Source organism: Perissodus microlepis, chromosome 2 (genome assembly GCF_051167445.1).
Source record: "Perissodus microlepis isolate ML-2025 ecotype Zambia chromosome 2, ASM5116744v1, whole genome shotgun sequence".
In the NCBI taxonomy this organism is placed as follows: domain Eukaryota; kingdom Metazoa; phylum Chordata; class Actinopteri; order Cichliformes; family Cichlidae; genus Perissodus; species Perissodus microlepis.
This window is the reverse complement of record NC_140462.1, coordinates 32,781,306-32,807,483: the sequence shown is the minus strand read 5'-3', so window position 1 is coordinate 32,807,483 and position 26,178 is coordinate 32,781,306. Positions and strand designations below refer to the sequence as shown.

Genomic DNA, 26,178 nt, shown 5'->3' with positions numbered 1-26,178 from the left:
GAAATACATTTTATATACCAGTTTCAGTTCAAATTGCATTAAAAATAATAAATAATTGTATTAAAAATAATTATGAAAAATAATACCATCAATATGTTACTGGACTACACTTACTGGACTTGTGGAAGTATTTTGAGAACCATAAGAGATTCTTACAAATGTTTGAAAGAAAAAAATCTTTAACATAGCTGGAGACTCGTGTAGAAATATGAATGAGTTTATGAAGTTTCTGTCATGGTGTGCTGTGACAGGCAGGTAGCAGGACCCAAACACAGGACTCTTACGTGGAATGAAACTTGAATCGGCAGCTTTTATTGCTGGAAACTCAGGTGGACTCAAGAAACTAAAAACTAAGAAACAAGAACTAGGAAAACAAATCAGGAACTATGAACAAGAATTAAGTAAAGAACACGAAGGAGAAAAAACACCCAGCCCACTGAAAACTAAAGAAACCCCCAAAAACATGAACAACAATCATCAAGGAACATATTTACATATTTACAGTTACTGCAACACCAATACTGGGTCACAGCTTCAGTGTCAGTCGGTGACTTTTTGTCTGCAACAGCAGCAGAACAGACTTCTCAGTCTTTTGAAGAAGCCCTTTTTCTTCTTCTTGATGTGACGGTCTTTGGACTTCATGCTGGCTTCAGGTTCAGGAAAAGGTTCCTCTTGGGGAACATCAGGAACTGGCCCAATTTCCGAACAAGATCCTTTGATCTTATGATCTTCGCCTTCAACACAGCATTTGGACTCGGCATAGGGTTCCTCACAGGGAACGTCGGGCTCTGGAACACTTTCTGACAGAGCTCCTTCGATCGTAAGGTCTTGAGTACTCAGACTGGATGCCCTTTCAGAAAGAAGTTCCTCACAGGGAACGTCGGGCTCTGGAACACTTTCTGATAGAGCTCCTTCGATCGTAAGGTCTTGAGTACTCAGACTGGATGCCCTTTCAGAAAGAAGTTCCTCACAGGGAACGTCAGGCTCTGGCACACTTTCTGACAGAGCTCCTTCGATCATAAGGTCTTGAGTACTCAGACTGGATGCCCTTTCAGAAAGAGGTTCCTCACAGGGAACGTCGGGCTCTGGAACACTTTCTAACAGAGCTCCGTCGATCGTAAGGTCTTGAGTACTCAGACTGGATGCCCTTTCAGAAAGAGGTTCCTCACAGGGAACGTCAGGCTCTGGCACACTTTCTGACAGAGCTCCTTCGGCTGGTGGAACATTTGCCATTGAAAGGCCGTCAGAGGAGCGCTCTCCATTTGTGCTCTTCACATCAGGACTTGAAGGGGGCTCAAAGATTTCACAAATCCGGATCCTTGCTACATCAGCAATGGTCTTCAGCAACACTGGCGCAAAGTTTGCAACTTTGATAGACAGAATTTCTTCAGGAAATTTCTGTCTAATCTCCGTCAGGATGCTGTCGACCATATCGTCTCGGATGGAGCGGGTGAAGGTGGCCTGTGTTTCCATCGCCGTGAGGCTCCTGGAGACACGATCTAAAGTGGCCTTGGTGACACTTGTGGAGAGGATACTTAGACTCTGGGAGGCCATGTTTAGGAGGGGACGAGGAGGAAGCTCCCAGAAGCCCTGGAGAACGCGGGGAACTACCTCGATCACGACCTCCTGCGCGGTGAGCAGTTTGCTGTTATGCTGTTCCTGCTGCTTCTCTTTCAGGATTTCAACGTAATCCTTCACCACGCTGAGGAGTTTAGGTGCTCTGTAGAAAAACATGATAAGAGTTATCTGTTAAACATATTCAAAGCATCATTTAAATATTGAAACACTGTAGCTGGACTGTTAACCCTGTAACCACCTTTGTATCATACATGAGTTTCTGAGACCTCGATCTCATCAACATGATCAATACTTGCTATAATTTCTAAATGTTGTGGACAAAACTCTTTTTTTAGTCTAAAATTAACATTGTCGTTAACAAAAAGTTGCCAAAAACACCCAGTGTATCAAATGTGATACAAAAAATAAATACATAATAAAAGTAAATGATACACAACATGACATAGCAAAGAACTAATTTGTGGCTTTTGTTTAAAGGGTTAATAAACATCTCAGCTCCAAAGAATCTGAATTTTCTGGCTGTTTTTTGATGGGTTGGGTCTTACAGGGTTAATAACTGTATATTACATGTGACTCACTGAAATTTAGGAGGTACGGCCTCTGGGAACTGAAGAAGCATCCTGGCTTCAAATTCAACGTCCCTCATTTTATTGCTGACGTTCACCGCCCACACCTGAAACAGAAAACACATTTACAGCGCGCTTATGTTTAAAGGTTATGTGCACATAATGAGAAAAAAGTCTTGTGGGTTTTCTCGTCTTACCAGCCTTAGAAGAGGTTTGGCTTCCTCTTCTTCAAAATCCTCTAATTCAAACTCCCACAGCCTTCAAAAGAAAGCAAAGCAGAGGTTTTCTCTCAGCATTTACACGTCATCACAAACAGACTTTCAGGTGTGACAGTAACTCACTGCTCTCTGAGTGTCTCCCTGCTCTTCTCCACCAAAAGATCTCTCAGATCTTCAGCAGTGAGGTTCAGTGGAATTAGATCTTCCTGCTGAAGTCTGAGAAACTCCGTCATAATCGCAATCTAAAAGTAAAGGAGACATTTAATCACCACCACTCTCAGGTCCTCAGAAATGACCTGATATTTTCTGTCAGCTTTGGTTTGCATGAATCTGGGTCTAACCTGAGTCCTGTAGCCCGGAAGATGCCAGCAGATCTTTACAGCAGTTTCATAAATCGGTGTGTTGAACAACACCTGTCAAAGAAATAGCAATTTAGTCATTGTTACTTAAAATGATTCTCAGTTTGTCAACTTTTAAAACGACATCAAATTCTTCAAATTATTGAAATGCAGTAAAAGCAAAAACGTCACATACCCTGATAGGTTTATAGATTCCTTGACTTGATTCCATTTCGACGTTTTCAAATCACAGTCGGGAAGAAAAACTTTAACTGCTCTCCAACGATGGCGTACGGGGGGATCTGGACCTGAAAATGCTCTCAGCTCGGTGGTCTCGCACAGATGAGCTCTTTTGACAGTCTGATGTTTATTTATGAAAGCAGAATTTCTTGAGCAGTCACCATGGAAACTTGATGCAGCTTCATGTTGTTAAGTTAAAAGTAAACACTGTGTATTTTCACTACATTCCACTAAACTTATCGTATAAGTAAATAAAGTGTGGGTTAGGTCCCTCCTGTGAAAAGAGCCACACAAACCGATGGATCAGAAAAGACAAAGTCAGCCTACAGCATGCCTTTTCATATTATGTGCCTGCTTATCTCCATTTCTTTACAGTAGATGGGAACTTTTGCAGTAAAGCAATGGCTTACAAAACAGTGGACTGTGGACTAATGCAGACATCTGAAGCCTGACAGCAGCTGGTATATACACAGCTTTGGATAAACTGGCCCTTTAAACAGCCCAGAGGAAGAAGAGACCTCTGCGTTATCAGTGGAGCCCAAAGCACAATAATAATAATACTATTAATATTATTTTTATAGCAATAATACCCCAAATAATTAAGTCATTAATTACACATTCGTCATGCTTCACAGGAGGTCAGGAGTGAGCGATGAACGTGATGCTACATTAGAGTCTGTCCTATGAGTTCAGCAGGAGGAGGTGAACCCACAGCTGGGACCAGTTCTCTAGTGGGTTCAGTATCATACTTGTGTTCATCCTGGTCTGAACCTGGTCAGAAGAACTGACTTCACTTTTGAAAATTCAATACTTATAAAAGGTAACCCCAAACAGTCTACAACGGCTGTTTTCTGTCCACCAAAGCAAATTTGATTGAAGAGGTTTTTGTACCTTCACTTCTCCAAAAAGCAAATAAAGAGATGAAACAAAGATTTACTGAACGACCGTCAGAATTACCAGAGCTAACGTAGATCGCTTTATGCTCTTGACTCAGGAGGGATAAGAAAAGTGACTGCACTGACTGCAATCTGCCGTCTACTGACATCTAATGGAGAGATTTATACACGTGATAACTTTAATGATGCTTGAAAATAGGCCAGGATCTGCACTGCTTCAGCCTGAGCCTGTTCAGTCAGCACAGTCTGTGTAATATGAGAATAATAATAAATATGACTTTTCCTTCCTCTTCCATAAAAAAGGATGCTGCTCCATACTTACCTTTTTAGAGACTTTTATGTTGTTTGGCAGGATAATGGCATCACACTGAAGTTTAGGTGTTCAAAATACACAATGACTGATTTTCATGTCAACAACTAAGTAAATATTCTGATGAAGAGCCACTAAAGGAAGTTTTTGGAGTAACTCTCAGCAGCAATGTGGACATGAAATAGTTGGTAGACGTGTCATTAACCCTATGAGAAAAATCTTTAGTTCTATTCAGGTACAGAGACGTATTTAGGCTACAGGAAACAGTTTTATTCAAATACAATTTATTGTCAAAATGTTATAGTGCTGATCCGTGACTGCCTTTTTACAACTTTTATAAAGTGACTGCAAACATTGTGGAACCGATTCATAGCGTTTGATTGCTTGTGTGAATGTATTAAACTGGAAACCAGGAGCTGCAGAAACCCAGTAATGCTTAAGACGCATGCGTGTGCGTTTATTATTATGGCTCCAGGTTACATTTCAGATCTTCTTAGCCTGCACCGCCCCACTCGAACTCTGCGCTCCTCCAGTCAGATGCTGTCATTAGTTCCACGCTCCCAGTTCAAATCTAGAGGTGACAGCTTTCTCCATTGCTGCCCCGAAACAGTCGTCCCCCTTTCATAAAATCCTCTTCATCCTTGGAAGTCTTCAAATCCAATCTGAAGCCCTTCCTATTTTCCAAGGATCTCTCTGACACCTCTGTTATTGTGTTTCAGCTATTCTGGTCTTTTATCTCATTGGATGATGTTTGCATGTGTAGACACGTGTACGTGTATTTTAAGTTGTGTGTGAATGTGTACATTTTTGTATACGTATGTGCATATTTGCATGTACACATATTTTTTTACAAACATATACGGATGTCTCAATGTTTCTATAATGTTTTCATCTTATCTATTTTAATTCTTTTCACCACATTATCCCTCTGTTCAGCACTTTGGCCGACACTTGATGTCTTTTAAATGTGCTATATAAATAAAGATGACTTATATTTGCATCTGTGTGTCAGAGTGTGTGTTTTTACCTTTAATTTAGGACACACACACACACACACACACACACACACAGAGTGTGGCCTGTGTGTATCTATGCCAGTGAAACTGGATCTGCTCATTTTGAATATTGAAAAACATTGTGACTTAAGAGAAACATAATAACTAAAAACAGAGCAGAAACACTACAATTTAGCAGAAAAGTAACAACTTAAGCAGAAATATTGGAAAATGAGCAGCTGAAAAAAGCTGAATAAGGTGACGTTCACTCAAAACTACTTGTTGTTCAACTGTGAAAAATTGGCAGAAATTTTAAAAAAGCACGAAAGAACAGCCAGCAGATACACACAATTAGAAATATGGGCACATATGGAAACACAAATGCACAGAGACACACAGGATGTCAGTCAACCACTCTGAATATTCAATTTGAATCTTCCTGGTTTTATGGATTCCCCTCGAACGAATGGCCATAATTTCCTAACCGTAGGGGCTAGAGCGGTCATTCTTAGACCGTTCTGTTCAGAGGAGATGGGGGAATCTTCAAGTGTTGATAGTTCATAATTAAAATATGAATTATTAAAGATATATGGCTTATAATGCACCATAACTGAGTAGAGGTGAACTGCCTTGACTTGCCCTCAAACAGCGGTTTGTAAGTCTAAATCTATTTGGAGCATCGATATCATTCTTTCACTGTCAGATACAGCAGGCTTTGGTTAGGCTGAACCCGTTGGCCAGCTTCCCTCAGGGTCATTCCACGGTTGATTACATGGTCCACTATTGTAGCTCTGATGTCATCAGCAATTCTATTTCTTACTCTTCTTACCCTTCCTCTCCCCCCTCCTTGTCCTCTCCCCACTCCTCGTCCTCCTCTTGCTCCTCCTCGTCCTTGTCGTCCTCTTCATCCTACTATTTCACCTCCACGTCCTCCTGCTCGGCCTCCTCTACTTCTCACTCTTCCTGCTCCCTCCATTGTACTCCACACACAGAGCTTACCTGTATTATAGTGCTTGGGCTGATTGCAAAGTGAACTAATTATCTAAAAAAGTTTTCACATGTGGCAGTGTGCCAGACAGTTGGCAAAATAGTGCAAATAATGGCCGTAAATGTGTATAGTTTTGCTAGGAGTGTGTTGATCATTTGGAAATTGAGTGTAAAGCAGTGAGTTGTGTTTACAGTTCTGCAAAAAGAGTGCTGTGCAGTGGATTGTAGCTACAGGTTTGCAAAGTGTGTGTTACAAAATGGCAAACTGAGTGCAAAGCAGTGTTTGTGCTTTTAGTTTTGCAAACTCAGTGAGTGGTTTTGCTATAAGTATTAATAGTTTTAGAAATTGTGCTGTAAGAATCACAGTTAGGGTTTAAGCATTCAGAAAAAACTGTAAAAACACAGAAACCAACCTGAAAGCTGAAAACTGTGAAAAAACTGAAGCTGGCTGCAGTGGCTAACAGAACAGCTGACGTGCAGTTAAACATAGGATCCAGAAGGCTGCTCCAAAAGGTTTATTATGACATTTAACAGATGGAGGGTGTGTTGATGGACTAATGGATGGGTGGTTTTTTTTCCATAGATTGGAATTAGCATTTCCATTTCTTTAAAGTGAACAACACAACCATTTTAGCTGAGGAAATATCTGTTTACCTTCAATGATAATCAGTTAAAAGGTTAAGTAGAGTCGTCTTAATTCATAGGAAGTGTCCAAGTTGGAAAGGATTTAGAACATGTGATTTATTCTTTGAATGGATCATCAGACAGTTTTTAAGACAGCCTGATAATAATAAATTACAAGAGAAGTAATTGAAGCATTAAGTAATAAATGCATAAACAAGCTTTTCAGTATCACTCTGAGGCAGGATGTTTCTAATTTTAGAGATATTACACAAATGTAAGAAAGCTGTCCCACGTATTTGTTTAATGTGTACTTTGAAGCAAATATCCTGGTCAAAAATGACTCCAAGATTACAGATCATATTTAACCATATAAACATTAAAATGATGTGTAACAGCTGGGGGAAGTACAAAGGAAGGCTCCAGTCACTCCAGGCTCCCTCATGGTTCTGAAAAAAATGCACACAAACCAGTGCCTTGTACCTCTTGACTCACATCAGCAAATGTCACTCCTGCTGGCACCGAATAACAAGTTTCTTCTGCACCGATTTAAAGTCAAAACCAGAGTCACAAAGACAATCAGACAATAAAGTTGGTATAAACAGAGAGCAGCCATACAGAGAGAGGAGCTGAAGCTGAGTACAGTACCTGCATGAAGACTCTGCAGTGTAGATGGTGAAGAGGAACGGAGCCAGTTCCCTGTGGGCCCCCGTACTGCAGACTACCCTGTCCGACACACAGCCCTGAGTTCTCAAATACTGTGGTCGGTCGGTGAGGTAGTCCAGTATCCATGCTGTGAAGTGATGGTCCACTTCTGAGTTCTCCAGCTCGTCCTTCAGGACTGTGGGAAGAATGGTGTTAAAGGCACTGAAGAAATCAAAAAACATGATTCTCACAGTTGTTAGAATTGATGTTTTTAAGATTGTCATTTATGCTTAGAAATATATAATCATTTGTATGCTGATAAAATATCTTATCCTTATTAGATCTGATAAGATAAGTGTGCACTTGTGTACCATGAGATGGGAGGAAGCAGCCTCGACGCTATAATTTTCCATTAAAGCTTTAGAAACCAGACTGTTCTGTTCTGAAGTGACACACACACACACACACACACACAGGCACCTTTACGGTGGGAGGTGCTTGTGTTGTGTTGTATTGTGTAAACTATTGTGTATTGTAACTTTCACTGCGCAACATCTCTAAAGTTAGAAATATCCTGTCTCAGAGTGACGCTGAAAAACTAGTTCATGCATTTATTACTTCCAGGCTGGACGACTGTAATTCATTATTATCAGGAAGTCCTAAAAACTCCCTGAAAAGCCTTCAGTTAATCCAAAATGCTGCAGCAAGAGTCCTGACAGGGACTAGAAAGAGAGAGCAGATTTCTCCTGTGTTGGCTTCCCTTCATTGGCTTCCTGTTAAATCCAGAATTCAAAATCCTGCTCCTCACATACAAGGTCTTAAATAATCAGGCCCCATCTTATCTTAATGACCTTGTAGTACCATATCACCCTATTAGAGCACTTCGCTCTCACACTGCAGGCCTACTTGTTGTTCCTAGAGTATTTAAAAGTAGAATGGGAGGCAGAGCCTTCAGTTTTCAGGCCCCTCTTCTGTGGAACCAGCTTCCAGTTTGGATTCAGGAGACAGACACTATCTCTACTTTTAAGATTAGGCTTCAAACTTTCCTTTTTGCTAAAGCATATAGTTAGGGCTGGACCAGGTGACCCTGAATCCTCCCTTAGTTATGCTGCAATAGACGTAGGCTGCCGGGGATTCCCATGATGCATTGAGTTTTTCCTTTCCAGTCACCTTTCTCACTCACTATGTGTTAACAGACCTCTCTGCATTGAATCATACCTGTTATTAATCTCTGTCTCTCGTCCACAGCATGTCTTTATCCTGTCTTCCTTCTCTCACCCCAACCAATCACAGCAGATGGCCGCCCCTCCCTGAGCCTGGTTCTGCTGGAGGTTTCTTCCTGTTAAAAGGGAGTTTTTCCTTCCCACTGTCGCCAAAGTGCTGCTCATAGGGGGTCATATGATTTCTGGGTTTTTCTCTGTATCTATGAAGCGCCTTGAGATGACTTTTGTTGTGATTTGGCGCTATATAAATAAAATTGAATTGAACTGAATTGGACTAAAGTGCTATACAGTACATGTTAATGGGTTAAACACTCAGACTCAAGTCAGTAAAACTCACAAAATTAAATAGCTCCATCTAAAAAACAAGAATTCAACAAAATATGAAAGTGTAGATTGGTGGAGAACTTGGGGGAGGGGTTGCTCCTGGCTGAATATATAGGTCAGAAATCATGCTTTGCTCCACCATAATCATAGTGTGCTTTTTTTATTTTATTTAGATGCCTCGAAAGCCATCTGTAGACAAGGTTTCCATTTTTGTAATTCTTTGCAATTCAAAAGAGGCCATAGTCCAAAATGGCAAAATAGCCACTCCAGCTGCACCAGTCTGGAATGAGCTGAGTCAGCAGCTAGAAGACAAGATGTCAGCAAAGGCTCTGTACACTTTTGTGAAGCTAAATAGACACAACATCTGGTCAGCTTTGGAAATCAGTGATCAGGAAAGTAATCTGGAAAGTAATAGTGAAGGGGAGTTAGAGTCACGTTGCATTTCTCCTGGACAAGAAAACTGTCAAGCTTGAAGTCCCTTTTCAGGACTGGGTTAAATTTATTCCTGAAAAGGTTGAATACAATGACAACTTTTCTCCTTCTCAAAAAAGGGAATACACAATTTTGAAGCCTGGCACTTGGACTCATATCATCAACGATCTTATATGGAAGAAGATCAAAAATACATGTACACTTGTGTTCTGAAGAGCAAAGGTCCATCCAACTGTCACCAATAATTAGCTGGACATTAGAGGTGACTGTAAGGAGTGTCATGGCCAGTTAGAAATGTCATGTGACAGACAGCCAGCAATTAATAGTCCAATGGTGCTCCAGTGTTTCATGAGAAATACAGATCTCTCCCTGCACACTAGCCCCTCCAAGCAGTTCATGTCTGGAAACCTGCGTGAACAGATCGCTAAAGAGCTGCGTGAGGGCAGAATGGAACCGGCTGGATGTTGGAGATCCTGAGCCAAGCCACCTTCCAAATTTGGCCACTCTGCGAAAAGCCAAACAAGAGAGAAAAGACTTGGAATTAGGAGATAAGGACCCCATTGCATCCCTGCAGTTATTAAAATATAGTGTTCCTCACAGTGGTAGCATCCGAGATATTGGACTGGACAGGTTTTTCTGTCACTGCTGGAGTCAAATTCAGACGCATGTTTACAAGACATTGTCAAAAAAATCTCCCCCAACTGTGTGTTTTGATGTAACCGGTTCAGTTGTGAACAAACTGCTGAGACCAAATGGCAAATCTGGCCACATCTTCCTTTATCAAGGTATTCTGACAGAAAACAATTGCCCCAGTGCCCCAGTGGTGCAAATGCTGTCAGAGAAACGTGATGTTAATGCCATCGCAAACTGGTTGACAGAATGGATTCGTGCAGGTGCACCTGTGCCAAAGGATACTGGATACTGTAGCTCCAGTGAAAACTAAGGTCTCTAATCAGAAGTACCTGACTCTGTGGTATAATTCTCAAACACGTACCCTAAAGCAGATGACTAGTAATCTGGAGAGGAAATGGCGTGTCACAAATTTAGAGGATCATCATTTAGCCTGGAGAAATAGTTTGCTGCTTTATAAGAAAGCCCTCCGCAAAGCCAGAACATCTTACTATTCATCACTGATTGAAGAAAATAAGAACAACCCCAGGTTTCTCTTCAGCTCTGTAGCCAGGCTGACAAACAGTCAGAGCTCTGTTGAGCCAACCATCCCTTTAACGTTAACTAGTAATGACTTCATGAACTTCTTCACAAATAAAATTTTTATCATTAGAGAAAAAATTACCAGTAATCATCCCACAGATGTAATATTATCTACAGCTACTCTTAGTACCATTGATGTTAAGTTAGACTCTTTTTCTCCAATTGATCTTTCTGAGTTAACTTCAATAATTACTTCCTCCAAACCATCAACGTGTCTTTTAGACCCCATTCCTACAAAACTGCTCAAAGAAGTCCTGCCATTGATTAATTCTTCGATCTTAAATATGATCAACCTATCTCTAATAATCAGCTATGTACCACAGGCCTTCAAGCTGGCTGTAGTTAAACCTTTACTCAAAAAGCATCTCTAGACCCAGCAGTCTTAGCTAATTATAGGCCAATCTCCAACCTTCCTTTCATATCAAACATCCTTGAAAGAGTAGTTGTCAAACAGCTAACAGATCATCTGCAGAGGAATGGTTTATTTGAAGAGTTTCAGTCAGGTTTCAGAGCTCATCACAGCACAGAAACAGCTTTAGTGAAGGTTACAAATGATCTTCTTATGGCCTCTGACAGTGGACTCATCTCTGTGCTTGTCCTGCTAGACCTCAGTGCAGCGTTCGATACTGTCGACCATAATATCCTATTAGAGCGATTAGAACATGCTGTAGGTATTACAGGTACTGCGCTGCAGTGGTTTGTATCATATCTATCTAATAGACTCCAGTTTGTGCATGTAAATGGAGAGTCCTCTTCACACACTGAGGTTAATTATGGAGTTCCACAGGGTTCAGTGCTAGGACCAATTCTGTTTACATTATACATGCTTCCCTTAGGCAGCATCATTAGAAGACATAGCATACATTTTCACTGCTATGCAGATGACACCCAGCTCTATCTGTCCATGAAGCCAGATAACACACACCAATTAGTTAAACTGCAGGAATGTCTTAAAGACATAAAGACCTGGAAGGCCGCTAACTTTCTGCTTCTTAATTCAGATAAAACTGAGGTTATTGTACTCGGCCCTGAAAATCTTAGAAATATGGTATCTAACCAGATTCATACTCTGGATGGCATTACCTTGGCCTCCAGTAACGCTGTGAGGAACCTTGGAGTCATTTTTGACCAGGACATGTCCTTCAACGCACATATTAAACAAATATGTAAGACTGCTTTCTTCCATTTGCGCAACATCTCTAAAATTAGAAATATCCTGTCTCAGAGTGACGCTGAAAAACTAGTTCATGCATTTATTACTTCCAGGCTGGACGACTGTAATTCATTATTATCAGGAAGTCCTAAAAACTCCCTGAAAAGCCTTCAGTTAATCCAAAATGCTGCAGCAAGAGTCCTGACAGGGACTAGAAAGAGAGAGCAGATTTCTCCTGTGTTGGCTTCCCTTCATTGGCTTCCTGTTAAATCCAGAATTCAAAATCCTGCTCCTCACATACAAGGTCTTAAATAATCAGGCCCCATCTTATCTTAATGACCTTGTAGTACCATATCACCCTATTAGAGCACTTCGCTCTCACTCTGCAGGCCTACTTGTTGTTCCTAGAGTATTTAAAAGTAGAATGGGAGGCAGAGCCTTCAGTTTTCAGGCCCCTCTTCTGTGGAACCAGCTTCCAGTTTGGATTCAGGAGACAAACACTATCTCTACTTTCAAGATTAGGCTTCAAACTATCCTTTTTGCTAAAGCATATAGTTAGGGCTGGACCAGGTGACCCTGGATCCTCCCTTAGTTATGCTGCAATAGACGTAGGCTGCCGGGGATTCCCATGATGCATTGAGTTTTTCCTTTCCAGTCACCTTTCTCACTCACTATGTGTTAACAGACCTCTCTGCATTGAATCATACCTGTTATTAATCTCTGTCTCTCTTCCACAGCATGTCTTTATCCTGTCTTCCTTCTCTCACCCCAACCAATCACAGCAGATGGCCCCGCCCCTCCCTGAGCCTGGTTCTGCCGGAGGTTTCTTCCTGTTAAAAGGGAGTTTTTCCTTCCCACTGTCGCCAAAGTGCTTGCTCATAGGGGGTCATATGATTGTTGGGTTTTTCTCTGTATCTATGAAGCGCCTTGAGGCGACTTTTGTTGTGATTTGGCGCTATATAAATAAAATTGAATTGAATTGAATTGAAAAGGAAGCTGTGAGTGATACGAGATGTGCAGCACCTGAAACTACGGATACTGGACGCCTGTGCTGGCATTTCTCCTGCGGTGTTGCTATCAGTGTGTGAAGAGTAGGAGAAGAGGGTTGCATTGACAATCCAACACAATGGGCAGCACATTGAACACATTTTATGAGTGGTCAGAAACTTGTAAATAACTCATGAAAGAATAAAGTTACGTTGAAACCAAGCACACCATTGTTTTTCTTGTGACATTACCAATAAGTTTGATGTGTCACATGACCCTCTTCCTATTGAAGAAACAAAAGTTGTATCCAAGATGGCCGACTTCTAAATGGCCACCATGGTCACCGCCCATCTTGAGGAGTTTGCCCCCTCACATATACTAATGTGCCACAAACAGGACTTTAATATCACCAACCATTCCCATGTTATTACGGTGTATCCATATAAATGGCCCACCCTGTATATCACAGTAAGTCACTTCCCAAACCATAAATCACAATCCCAACAGATCTATTTAGAGTGAATCTATCCAAACAGGTTCTCTGTAAACGTGTCTGTCAGTTTAACATAAAATGCCAAACCAGTGAGGGGGTTAGTCTCAATCCACAACCTTCAAAGATGCATTAAGGTCTGGATGAGAGTCACTAGGCTTCATAACAGCATGAAGTGAGACAAGAAATAACTGCTTTACCATTTTCCTAAGTTAATTTAAATCTTTCATTAATGTGAAAGAAATGCCGACACTTTCTTTTCAAAGCTCATTTAATTAAAATGAGAACCAATCCAGTAACACAGAACACTAATGTACAGTAAAAATCATGCATAAAACAAACCACAAGTTCTAGTCAGAGAAACAAAGTTGGTGCTACTCTAGTAAAAACATGCAGAAAAAGAAAGCACATAACACAAACGAGGTGAAACAGAACTGCAGGACGGCATCAGCTGTTCAGGGTGTGAGACCAGTGTTGTACATCTTCTGCAGGACCTGCTGGGCTACAGCCTTCTGAGCCTCCTCTAGCATGGTGCCGGCATTAGGACCCGGTAATATCATGACCAACCCCTTGAAAGTGGCAGTGATCCCGAGGATCTGCACCTTATAGGAGAAGTAGAGGAATCCATCAGGCCCAGCGTGGCTGTACTGCACTTCATAAAACGGCTGACCAACACCTGCTGTCTCACACAGCTTACTGAGAAGCATCACTGGGGATACTGCAAATACAAGATGGCCTTGGGTGGAGGAATCGGGGAAAGAGCATGCAGGGTGAGGGAGCTGAGGAGCAGTGGGCCCTCCCACTGCTCTGCAGAAACCTGCGGGTATGGATGCAGGGAGGGTCAGGAATGAAGGCGGGCCTGAGGGTTGTGGAGAACTGTGGTGCAGGGGCCCTAGGTGTGACGGCAACAGGCTCTTTGCACGTTTCTGAGGGCAGCGTGACTCGTCAGGGTTTGGCTTCTCTGTTGGCTGCCACTGGACTGACACACACATTGCAAACTGCTTCTTAAATGCTGGAGACACAAGAAAACAGTGAAGACGTGAGATTAGCAGGAAGAATGTTTCCTTCAACCAAAAATACAGATTTTAAAAAAACCCAACAGATCAAATCTTAGAGATTAATTATAATATGAGACAGAACACAGCAGAATTAACACATTTAAAGGATTCAAATGGAGAATTGTCAAGTGTTAACAGTAAGATAGACATGCAAACGTCAAGTGGTTTCCACTGGAAGTCCCATCAGGCTCTTGGTTGATCCACTGGCCAAACCATTAAAAAAAGAAATTTGTGTTTATTTTTAGTTTAAAATCAAAATTTCAACATTAAACTTGAAATAGTATTTTGAACTGCAATCTCCACATTTGGACTTTTCTCTCAAAGCCAAACGACTGCCGTGGCTCCTGCAGCCACTACACTACGTGCATTTCAGTTAGTGAAACAAGTTGATCAGCTGTCTTATTGTATAAGCATATTGATCGAGGGTGTAATCCTTCCATCGGTCCACTCCCTGCCATTTCATTTGCACCAAGTTGACCGACTCTTCCAGGTTTGTGTGTTTTCATCTTCTGCCCAGATGCAGCTTTCTGCACCATGACTTCAACATTCTTGTGTGTCACCACACTAAGGTCATGTCCTAAAAGAGAAATGTCAATGTAACCAAAACTGATTCTAAAGTATGATTTTGCTAACTCACCTATGCAAGGGCTTTAATCTATAGATTTCTACTTTATTCTCAAAAAGATCAATGTGTGATTTTGTTAACGTGGCCCCAATACTACTCCTTATTAACTACAAAGTATGTTATCTCGTAGATAAGGTAGACTGAGTGTGCACTTGTGTGTGCATGTTTAAATCACTTGTGCGTGAGTATGTACTGTTTTAAGCCTATATGGTGGCTGCAACGATGAAAACTGTTTGGCTTTGATGCAAAAGGTTTTGCTGCTGAAAACAAGACACTGGTGTAGTTGTTACTAATTAATGATGATAATTCATTGTCCAACCTAACAGCCCAAGATGAATGGCTCAGAGTTTTAATGGCCCATGGACATTTTATTAGCCTGTGAGGGGGGGGGAAGCAACAACAGCTACACACTTTAATACTCCATTTTACTTTAAATCTGAAAAATAATGTTATGAAGTCCTTGAGATAAAGATGGTTTAGTATCCTCCCTTCTTGCTCCAGTCCTCACTGTCACAGAAACTGGTAAGACTGCCATCAGCCTTTAGCAAGCTAGCCAATTTAAACATCAGAACAAGTTAAATTAAATGCAGCTTCTGTAGATTTTCACCATGTAAAACAAACAGCTACAAAGTTCGCTTTTCTGTGCACAACTCTGTTAAACGCATACACAGATAGTGTGTTGTTATCACTTGCTGATCTATTATTAATGCCGTCTTCCTTTTGCTTGTCCACCACTACGGTGTCCTGTTGGTTAGCAATCACCAGTTTGTCCGTCTGTATCTGGAAGTCTCACAGGATCTTAGCTCGGTCATCCTTCACCACCCTGGCTGCATCTCCCATTTTGACCTCGGGACTTCCAGGTCGTACTCAGCACAGACGTTTCTGTATAGACACTTGGTTATGGCGTTCCATGTCTACCCTGCTAGCATTTTGCAGCCTGCTGTTATGTGCTTATGTGATAGTTTTAGGGCATCTCTGCATATCCTGCACCTGGGGTTTGCCTGGTGTGGTAGACCCCAGTGCGGATCAAACTTGTGAATAGAACTTGTTCCAGTGCTGCCATGATTTGTGCCTCTATGGCGTCTTTCAGTCCAGCTTTGTCCAGCACTGGTAGGACTTCTCCATACATCAACTACGTCTTCCACCTGTCCTCTCATGGTGGTTCCTCTTCTTTCTTGGGTTTCTGCTACCCGAGGTATTTAGTTCTGAACATCTTCCTGATGTAACTTATGGATCTTTGTTTTTTCCATTCTGGATAGTGGTTCTGACACGCACTAGTCCTCAGCCACCTTTGTTTCACTTAGCATGCAGTCTTGGAGTGCTGGATTGGAGGAGCTTCCATCTCCTCTTTTGGCCAGATACTTGTAGCTGTCCTCAATGTGTGCATGGTTACCTTCTCCAGTCTTCATTATAGATCCTAGTGTTATGGATCAGTGAGTTGACGTCTTGTTCACTCCTGGCATACAGCAGTGTATACTATAAATGCATACACTATAGTTGTGTTAACATCACAAATATTCATCATACTTGTTTCAATAGTGGTCTAATTCTTTTTGACATTACAGACCATTAAGCTATAGTACTATTCACTGATCTTAAAAGATGAAAGTGAAAATGAAACAAATTTATTGACACCAACTAGAAAACTTAAAGCTAAAAACATGAGATTCAGTTTATAATTTGAAAAAAGAAAAAGAGCACTTACTAGGGAGCATCTTAAAAATCTATTTCTACTGTATGTTCTTATTAAAAATATTAAAACTCCAAGTGATGAAACAAAGAATGATAAAAGCATAAAAATAAGCTGAATCACATTATACGAGCGAATTTGTTGAAACTTCTCGGGGTGCTCAGAGACAATATTCAAAGATATTCAACGAGGTCTTTCATAAGGGTCATAAAACTGTTGTTCTTCCTGACGCCATAGTTGAGCAATGTATCATAAATTATTATTTTTGATGCTTCATACTGATGAATTTCTGAAATTCAAGATGCATACTGACAATGAACATAAAGATATAGGGACCTAGATACTCCCTCTGCTCCGCTCTGTCATTGTTACGTTTTTTCATTTCAAAAAGCTTGTGTTATGTATAATGCAGGATTTAGACTTAAGATTTACTGTAGAGGTCCACAAATTTAGATTTAGCTTTGAAGGACTTTGGACACTGCTTCATATGGACTTACATGGATATGGATATTTAGTGATTTAGAATATAATGTAATAAGCAGTGTTGGGCAAGTTACTTTGAAAAGGTAGTTATAGTTACTTCATACACGTAACTGAGTTACAATACTATAAAAGTAATTACTAGGAAAAGTAACTATTGCGTTACTTTAAAAAAAATAAAATAAATAAGTTTAATAATAAGTTGAACCCTCTGGGGTCCAGGGTATAATTGGCTGTTTCTGACTACTTTTGATTTGACCTCTACATTTCACCTTTAAAAACTGTTTACCTCGCCTTGTTTGGTATCATCCTTTTCTGCACAACCTCACACGTCTGAATTTACAGTTATTTTTTCCCCCATTTTGACAAACTGTATTAACACAATTTATCTAAAAATCAGACTATAAAACAAAATCAGCGTAATAATAATAATAATAATAATAATAATAATAATAATAATAATAATAATAATGGATTGGATTTATATAGTGCTTTTCAAGGCACCCAAAGCGCTTTGCAATTCCACTGTTCATTCACTCTCACGTTCACACACGGGTGGAGGCAGCTACAGTTGTAGCCACAGCTGCCCTGGGGCAGACTGACAGAAGCGAGGCTGCCATATCGCGCCAAAAGTTATTTTACTGTAACGACCACAAACATGTTTATTGGATCATTTTCACAACTTAAAATGTAAATTTTTAAACTTATGCACAAGTTATGCAAACAACAGAGTTGTATGCAGCTATTTACCTAAAAATGCAGCCAAGGTGGTTTTCTTTTTTTCAACATTACAAACTCTACACAGAACAATCAGGTGTTCTGCATCAAATAAGATACGAGAAATTATTTGTGCCACTCCAATAAAAATAATTTCTGTCCACTATAAGACAGTGGAGCACATCCCAGCCTGATACCTGCAGGCCTGACAGCAGGAGGTGTATCACTCCTCCTGTTTTCTACCTGGAGACAGCGTTTACACTGCAGTCTGTCTTTGGTGGCTTTTTGGCAGCAACTGGAGCAGCCGCCTCATTGATCTGACACAAAACAAAACAACCTACACTACACACTAACTACACACTCCAAACACACTGAACATCACAAATCTCTCTCCCTACTTCCCCCTCTTCCTAAACAACCAAACCCCATGTTGCATATAATTTTTTGATTGGTCGACATGTTACATTTTTCCACCAATAGGAAAGGGGTGTTTTTTCCTTCTCTTTTTTTGGTCACAAGCAGAGAGTGCTTGCGAGCGCTTTCCTTAGAAAATGCCATTTTTAAGGTTTCTTCCTGCAGTAAACAACAGTATTCAGGAAAATAAAAATATTGCATATATTTTTTATAATAACTCTGGTTTTACGTGGCCGATCAACACAATTTAAAGACTGCTATATAATCTGAAGTCCCCACTTTCTTGTCTTGGGCTTACATAGCATTAGGGCTGCCACGATTAGTCGACTAGTCACGATTACGTCGACTATCAAAATCGTCGACGACTAATTTAATAGTCGACGCATCGTTTGAAGCTTTGTAAGATCACAAAAGACGCAGGAATAAGTAGTAGGATTTAAGAGTGTAATAACGGACTGAAACAGAAGATGGCAGCACTGCATGTACAAGGATGCCAGCTGCCGTTAAACCCCGAAGAAGAAGAAGAGCCTGTGTCCCAGAATTCATAGCGCAGCCCAGCTCAGTTTCCAACAATGGCGGCAGCTAGTTAGTTTTAATGTTACTCTTATTATTCTTTCTGGGTCACAAAATAAACGTTTAACATATTTTCAGGCGAGAATGTAGCTGTGTAAACCTCAAATATCTGCTCGGTTTATCAAGACACCACATATTTTCAAAAGCGCTCCGACGTTTTCGGAGACGTCTGTTACCCAGTAGCTCGATAGCTAGCCGGGGGCAAGGCTCACTAGAGTCGTGAGAACACCGGACTCCCGGCTTCAAACCCACCTCCGTCTTTCGCTACTCAGGTTAAACATATATAAGTCACTTAGATAACTTAAATATTTTATTGTTTGGCTTTTTTTAGTATTTTATTTGTTCCTGAGTAAATCGGTTTGGCTGAGATCAAAGTTATAGTTTTTACACAGCTGAATAAACGTCAAGCAGACAGCTGATTATCAGAAGTGTGAGATGCTCCAGAATTTACTCCGGTGTCCCGTTATATGTTAGATATCAAGGAGCAGACGGCTGAGTTTATTAAACTTCACCTAAACAATCTGCAAATTTCATTAAAATTTAATAAACTATCATCTTGTCTTTATTTTTAGTTAGCACCTTAAACACTTAAAGCTGTAAGCTAATGATAGTTATATAAGAGCAGATGCTGCTGGTGCAATAAGCTGTAGTTTTACGTCCAATGGATGATGATCTGATTAGTCGACTAATCGCAAAATTAATCGGTGACTAGTCGACTATCAAAATAATCGTTTGTGGCAGCCCTACATAGCATCCTGTTGCCATGTCATCTTAAATTGGTCAAATGATTCGTTTACCATGACTACGTTATTCTTCCTCAGCCAATCAGCAGAACTTGTGTGATTGTTTCTCCCCCCTAGCTCCAAGTAGGCTGAAGACAGCTTCAACCATCTGTCTGCTGAAAAATCATAACGTGTCCGCATCGCATTCTCTTGTTAGTAACGGTGTCGCAACGATAAAAATAGTAATTACATTACGAACACTTACTTTTAATGCCATTATTCTCATCACTGGTAATAAGAATTTTGCAATGTGAGAATTATGCATTTGTAGGACATTCTCTAGTGTTTACCAGCTGATTAGCTTTTGGGGAGCACCACTTCACAAATAACCATTTTACTTATTTTCATGCTACAATTTGTATTTTAATTGAAAACTGAACTGACTTGTGAATAAAATGACTTCTGACTTAAGACCTAGTTTTCTGTGCTCCATACCAAGTGATGATGAGAGTGGAGTAACAGTGCACAACCAGAAACTGGTTTATAACCAAGTGACACCCAGGCTGGCACAGAAATGGGACCATGATCAATATTAAGTCACTTATCTATATGAACAAGAGCTCCCATACCTTCCACCACCACTTTCTTAGCCATAGAAGCTGCATGGTGAGATGAGAAAGCAACAGTAGCAGATACCCCCTCGATACCAGGTCCAGCCTTCAGGGAAACTCTCTCCACACCCTCTACCAGCACACGCAGCACCTAGAAGCAAAGCATGATCACTCAGAAGACAACATTCATCCACGCAGCAGTTAAGTGACAACCTCAATACCAGATGTGACTGAAGGGCCAGACATCTATAAAGACCTACTGTATTTTCATGTTTAGGTGGACGCTAGCGAGCTAACTTCCTGCTAACTTCTAACTCCGTTAAATTTAATACATTCTGTTTTCATGGATGCCTGGATGCTAAACTTAATTGTTACATCAGGTAAAGCAGCAACACTGATCATTTTATTACAGATGAAAGAATTTAGACAATTTTTAACTCTCAGTGATGCTGCAGTGTTCGTTTGACTTTGGACCTGAACCTGATGGAGTTTAGGACCCAGATTACTCCGCGAGGCTCCTGCCTATGGCAGCCGTAATGCTCCAACAATCCATCAAGCAGTGCGGCTTCGTAGCAACCAAAGTCGTGCTAAAACATGTTTTGACAGGCTTTTGAGCGCCGTGTAGCACATAAAATTGGTTTGAGGTCAGTAAGCACAACCAGAATTCAGACATAAGGCGCACCGGATTATAAGGCGCACTGTTGATTTTTGAGAAAATTAAAGGATTTTAAGTGCGCCTTATAGTGCAGAAAATACGGTATATCATCTATAACCCTTTCAAATACAGTACATGTACTGCAGAGAGGGTTTTTTTGGCCTTCTTTTGTTTTGCACTCATTTCCTTGCATGTACACACTGCACATCATGTCCAGGTATTCCATGGGTAGCTGACAAGTCTTTGGAAATCACCTTGCTGTTGGAAAAACTATTTTTTTGCCCATCAAACTCATATCCTACACAGGGGAAACTGGTCAATCTTCATAGTTGATTTGCTTTTCTTGAATTACCCCACCCCACCTCCCCACCTGGATGCCTGGGTGTGTGTGCAAGTTGTTAACATGGGAAACACCTGGCTAGGATATATTATGAGAAGAAGGCAAGCTAGTCCGAGGCAGTGTAATAGTTTGGCCAGTGTTTGTTGAGAATCCTTGGGTCCTGGCACCCATGTGGATGTTGCTTTGACATGTACCACCAAACATTGTTGCAGACCATGCACAGTATTCCCTGATGGTGCTGTGTCACAATGCAAAAATGGTTCAGGAATGGTTTGAGGAGCACAACACTGAGTTTGAGGCATTGACCTGGCCTCCAAATTCCTCTGATATCAATCTAACCAAGCATCTGTGGGATAAAAAAAAAAGATCCAATCCAGTCAAGAGGCATACACACTAACCAACCCTGCATCAGAGTAGACTTTATGAGTGACTTAAGACACTAACACAGAAGTACCAGCTGTTATGGGTTAATTAGCACTGCCTTTAACTTGGAAACACTGACAACCTCCTGCTCATTCACTAAATGTATTGCTGCATAGAGATGTGGGTGATAGATGATGTGTGCCATTTCTTACCGGGTGACACAGAATGAATTTCACCCCTTTCCCTCGTCAACACACTCAAAACACTCCACAGTTCAGCTATACCTGCAGTATGTCTTCTTGCCTAGTGGAAGCAGGCAAACCTCCAATACAAAGGTGTCGCTTCTCTGTGCTCCGCCGTACACTGATGCGGTAGCCAGGCTCCAGCATGTGACTGTGCAGCTGCCGTATGGCTTCAGCAACTATAGCAGCTGAGCCATATTTGGCATACGCAAAGCCGCGGTTCTGCCCACTGAAGTTCATCATCAGCCGGAACTCCCAGAGTGGTCCAATGGAGCTGAACAGGGGAATCAGGATGTCCTCGTACGCGTCCCGTGGGATCTGGCTGATGAAGACTTCACAGTGCGGTCCTGGCGTGGGACCTTCCCACACTGACCATGAAACAGAGGAAATGGTATGGCTGATTATGCAATTTTAAAATTCAAGCTCGTGCAATGCAAAATGTACAACAAATCCTTAGCGCACTTTACAAAGCAAGTCCGTGTCTTTACAATAGAGTGACATGTGAGCAAGCCGGGCTTTTCTTGTTTCAGCTGGAAAGAAGATCAAACTGACTTTTAAGTCCGTGGCCATCAAGTATTTCCACATTTAGCTTTTAGAGATTTTTTTTTTAATATATATCAACTGAGACACAGCTGCATTTTACAAACAAAAGCAGCTGATTCATTTTTACCTTTGAGAAATCTATATCATTATTGGCACTTGATGACAGTGGTGAAATGTTGAAAATCTCTGAGCCAAAAACTCAATATTTCTTAATGCTCAAGAGAACAGGCAGTGTTGGTACTACTGCTGTGAAGATTCGAGAACAAATTATATTAAATTAGGCAAAGAAATATGGCGCCCTGAAGCCGTCTGCTGCAGATTCTCTCACCCTCAGGTGGTCCTCCATATTTCCTCTGGCCATTAACTTGAGTCAGTGTTGTGTTGGTTGCTTTCAACCAGATTTCCAGGGCCTGCACCCGTTCAAGGTTCAGCACCTGATGTGGAAACAAAATAGAACCAGCACAAGTCCATCATCTTCATGTGTACTACCAAGTGAGTCCAAAATACTTTGTTTTTTTCGATTTACCTACCCAAAAACCAGGAGTTATGATATGCAGTCACATAAAGCTGCTTATCCATTTGCCAAGTTTCCCTGATATAGGTTTGAGTGTGTTCACATGAATGAGGCATTGTTGGCAGCATCTGACCAATCACACTGATTATTATACCAGCAGCAAGGCCTCACTTTTAAATGCTAGAAAACCAGCAGACCCAGACAATTTGGAGCCCCTCCTTTAAAAGCTGGCTGCTGATTTTAATTGCACCAGCAGTTACTTTTCTAATCTTTTGAATACCAATTTAATTCTAACCATATGAAAATCTGCTCTACTCTTGTTAAAGTTGTGGAAACTAGTGAACAGCTGAAAGACTTCCTGACTGTAAATAAGACTTTAGGTGACTTTCAGTGATGCTTCAGGGCAAATTAATGTACAACTAAAGCAGCCTTAAAAGCAATAAATGAGTTCACAAATTCAGTTGAAAACAATGCTGTGCAGCCTTGACATTTGATACAGTTGATCATAAAAAGTCTTAAAGACAGCTGAATGGTTCTAAACCTCTCTCTCAGGCAGGTCTCGGGGTGTATGGGTAGAAGGACTTTGTTCTAGCTTGGTTTATGTAACAACAGGAGTTATCCAGGGTTCTGTTCTTGGATCACTGTTATTCATTTTATATATAAAACAATCGTAGTAATAATATCACTACAGCACATTCTCATTTTATGCTGGTGATATGCTGATGTACTACTTTGTACCTACTCATAGCCAGGCTCTATTTCAGCTTTCACTACACTACAGCATAACCTGTGCAGAAACGCGTTTTGAATATTGACAACACCAAACTGACGATCTTCTCAAATGAAAACTAAACCTTTTATGTACAGTTCAGGCAACTTTAGAATAAAGTCCTGTTTGTCCTGTGAGGCAAGAATAACACTCGTTCTCCCCCTTTTTTCACGTCTGTACTTAATTACAATGATGTGATTTATATGCATGCATGCTCAGAATGCCTACAGGCTGGATTCTGTCCATCATGGAGCACTAAAGCTCTTACTCACCACTCTACATCACATGTGTGGGTAACTGGTCTTCTTTGTCATGTTGTAGATTCAACCACTGGTATATTCTTATTTATGAGGTTATTCTTGGTTTGTTCCATCTAACTTATGGACTTGCATTCTTTGATAAAAATAAATAATAAAAAATAATAAAATGAATAAATAAAGGGACGTTATTCTCTTAGATCCCAAGAGTTATTATAGCAGCTCTCGAGTTCATTCTGTGTCTGAAATAAGCTGTTTGGCTCACTTTAAAATAACCTTTTTCCCCATTGGCAGCATCTTGCAAACAAACAATTTTACAATAGGCTGATGATGCTCATCTGCTTCTCTGGTGTGTTTGAGATGACAACATGAGGATCATCTGGAGTGCTCCAGCCATGCTTAGTTGAGTCAGTGTTTTTAATAAATGATCATCTGAGGCTGACACAGGCTCTTGCTGTCAGACATGTCTGGTCTTGTTTTAGTATTGTGTGTTTGATATGCTTTTTGCTAGCAGATGCCAGACTTTTTCTACCTTAACTCTCTTTTTACGCCAGCTATCTGCAGTCCTCTGTGCCTGCCCAGCAAGTGTGCACGTTGACCTTTATACATTAAATTGAAATGGTCTGAAACGCTATTAAGTGGGAAAGGAAATGTATCATATTTGCATAGGTGACTTGTCATTTCTTTATGACAAATACAGTAATAATAACTGTAGTGTAGAGCCATTTACGCAAAACCCAATGAATGAATCAAGTGATGTGAATAGCGGGCTCTACAGGTGAACAGAAAATGCTGCTTGGTGACTTGCAAACATCAATGTCAACCTGTCTTTTTCTTTGATAAATGTATTGTTGATTTACTTGTGCCAAACTCAATTGTTTATTTAAACCATATGTTGGCATTTAATATGTTTAAAGAGAATGAAATTGAACTATATAGATACTGTGTCCACTTTGATATATTTTTGTTCATTTCTATTGGAATGGAAAACCATGAAGCCAGCATTTGAATAGAACTCCAAAATCAGGCACAAGCTTGGCATTCAAAGCCAGTACTTGAAGAAAAAAAAAAAAGGTTAAGAATGTTGGTAGTTTTCACTACAACTGAACAAAACACCGGCTGAGGCTTTATTTATATAATTAGCTGCAGGTGGGCCTTCATCGCGGAAAACAGCAGAGCGTCACCGCTGGAAACACAAGCTAAACGAATCGCGTAAAGCACAGGAAAACGCTTCAAGCGCTGTAGCCAACTCTGCCAGCGACTTTTTATTTTACCCAAAACAGACTTGCGCCTTCATTTCTGCTTAGATGACAAAACTTTTTTTTTCCTCTTCACGTGCCTGCTTCCACTTATTTCCTAGCTAAACGACATATTTAAAAAAGTCTAAAATCAAGCAAACAGAAAAAAAAAGAAAAACTCGAGAGGAAAAGGATATTCCAGAATTACCTGGCTTTGCTTGTTTTCCATCGTCTCTGCGTGGTTGTGCGCACAGCGACACAACTTTGTAGCCCGTTTCCAACTGCAGTAGTCCTTCTATTGGCCAGCAGCTTCCACTCGACGCTGTGGCTTTAGTGCCCACTGACCCGTGGGCGGGGCCTAGCATAGCGCGTCGCTAAGGTATGGAATGAAATTTTGTCACAAATAGCAAGAAACGGCTGTGTATGGAGGACTGCTTCTAAACTCTTTTGTAACCTGTTGTGCATTGTCTCTCTTTATCATTTATCTGTGCCACTCTTATTACATATGTTAATTGTTATCAACATATACATCATTTCCACAATATTGTTTTTTGTAATCTTCAAGTCAAGTGACTGTATAAAAAGGAAAAAGGAAAGTGCTTTTGTCAGTAAGACTGGAAAAGAGCTCCTACATTAATAAAGTCTGGTCTATTTAAAGCTTGGAAAGAAAGCTGGCAAAAATGCTGTGTAAAGTGGTTTTTATGGGATGGCCCGTTTGCCTGCACTGAGCTCTGTTGCCACATGGAGGCGGTGTACATGGTATGTCAGGTCTGTGGCCACCAGTGATGGGAATAACGGCGTTACAAGTAACGGCGTTACTAACGCTTTGGCACAACACCTCGAGCTAGGGGGCAAAACAATGGCATGAGTGCTGCTGCTTGATGGAGGAAGAATAAAGTAGTTGTGGTAAGCCAATCACATGACCACTTCAAGATGACAAAGCAACAAGGTGACATATACCAGTTTATAAATTGTGTTGATAGGCCAGTAAAACCAGAGTCATGATAAAAAATATATACGAGTGTTTTTTCCTGAATAGTTTTGTCACGTTTAACGTCTAAGGAAGCGCAGCGAGACCTCTCTGCTTATGAGCAAAACAACAACAACAAAAAACAAAAAAATCCCTGCCCTTTTGTCTTGGTGGAAAAACGC

At 40.7% G+C, this 26,178-nt stretch overlaps 2 protein-coding genes across 2 annotated transcripts; both read right to left on the bottom strand.

The window, feature by feature from the left end:
- Positions 1-290: 290 nt before the first annotated feature.
- Positions 291-3,821, bottom strand: LOC146392994 (uncharacterized). The gene is made up of 7 exons (XM_084908477.1): positions 2,897-3,821; positions 2,704-2,775; positions 2,486-2,604; positions 2,342-2,402; positions 2,157-2,251; positions 1,194-1,720; positions 291-1,007 (listed from the first exon to the last, which is right to left on the bottom strand). The coding sequence occupies exons 1-7, from the start codon at positions 2,930-2,932 to the stop codon at positions 541-543; spliced, it is 1,377 nt and encodes a 458-aa protein (XP_084764603.1). The 5' UTR covers positions 2,933-3,821; the 3' UTR covers positions 291-540.
- A 9,652-nt stretch (positions 3,822-13,473) lies between these two features.
- Positions 13,474-25,354, bottom strand: dnd1 (DND microRNA-mediated repression inhibitor 1). Its single transcript, XM_084908461.1, has 5 exons — positions 25,235-25,354; positions 22,577-22,682; positions 21,748-22,073; positions 20,124-20,256; positions 13,474-14,227 (listed from the first exon to the last, which is right to left on the bottom strand). Exons 1-5 carry the CDS (start codon positions 25,253-25,255, stop codon positions 13,671-13,673), a joined length of 1,143 nt encoding a protein of 380 aa, XP_084764587.1. The 5' UTR covers positions 25,256-25,354; the 3' UTR covers positions 13,474-13,670.
- Between the last annotated feature and the right edge of the window lie 824 nt (positions 25,355-26,178).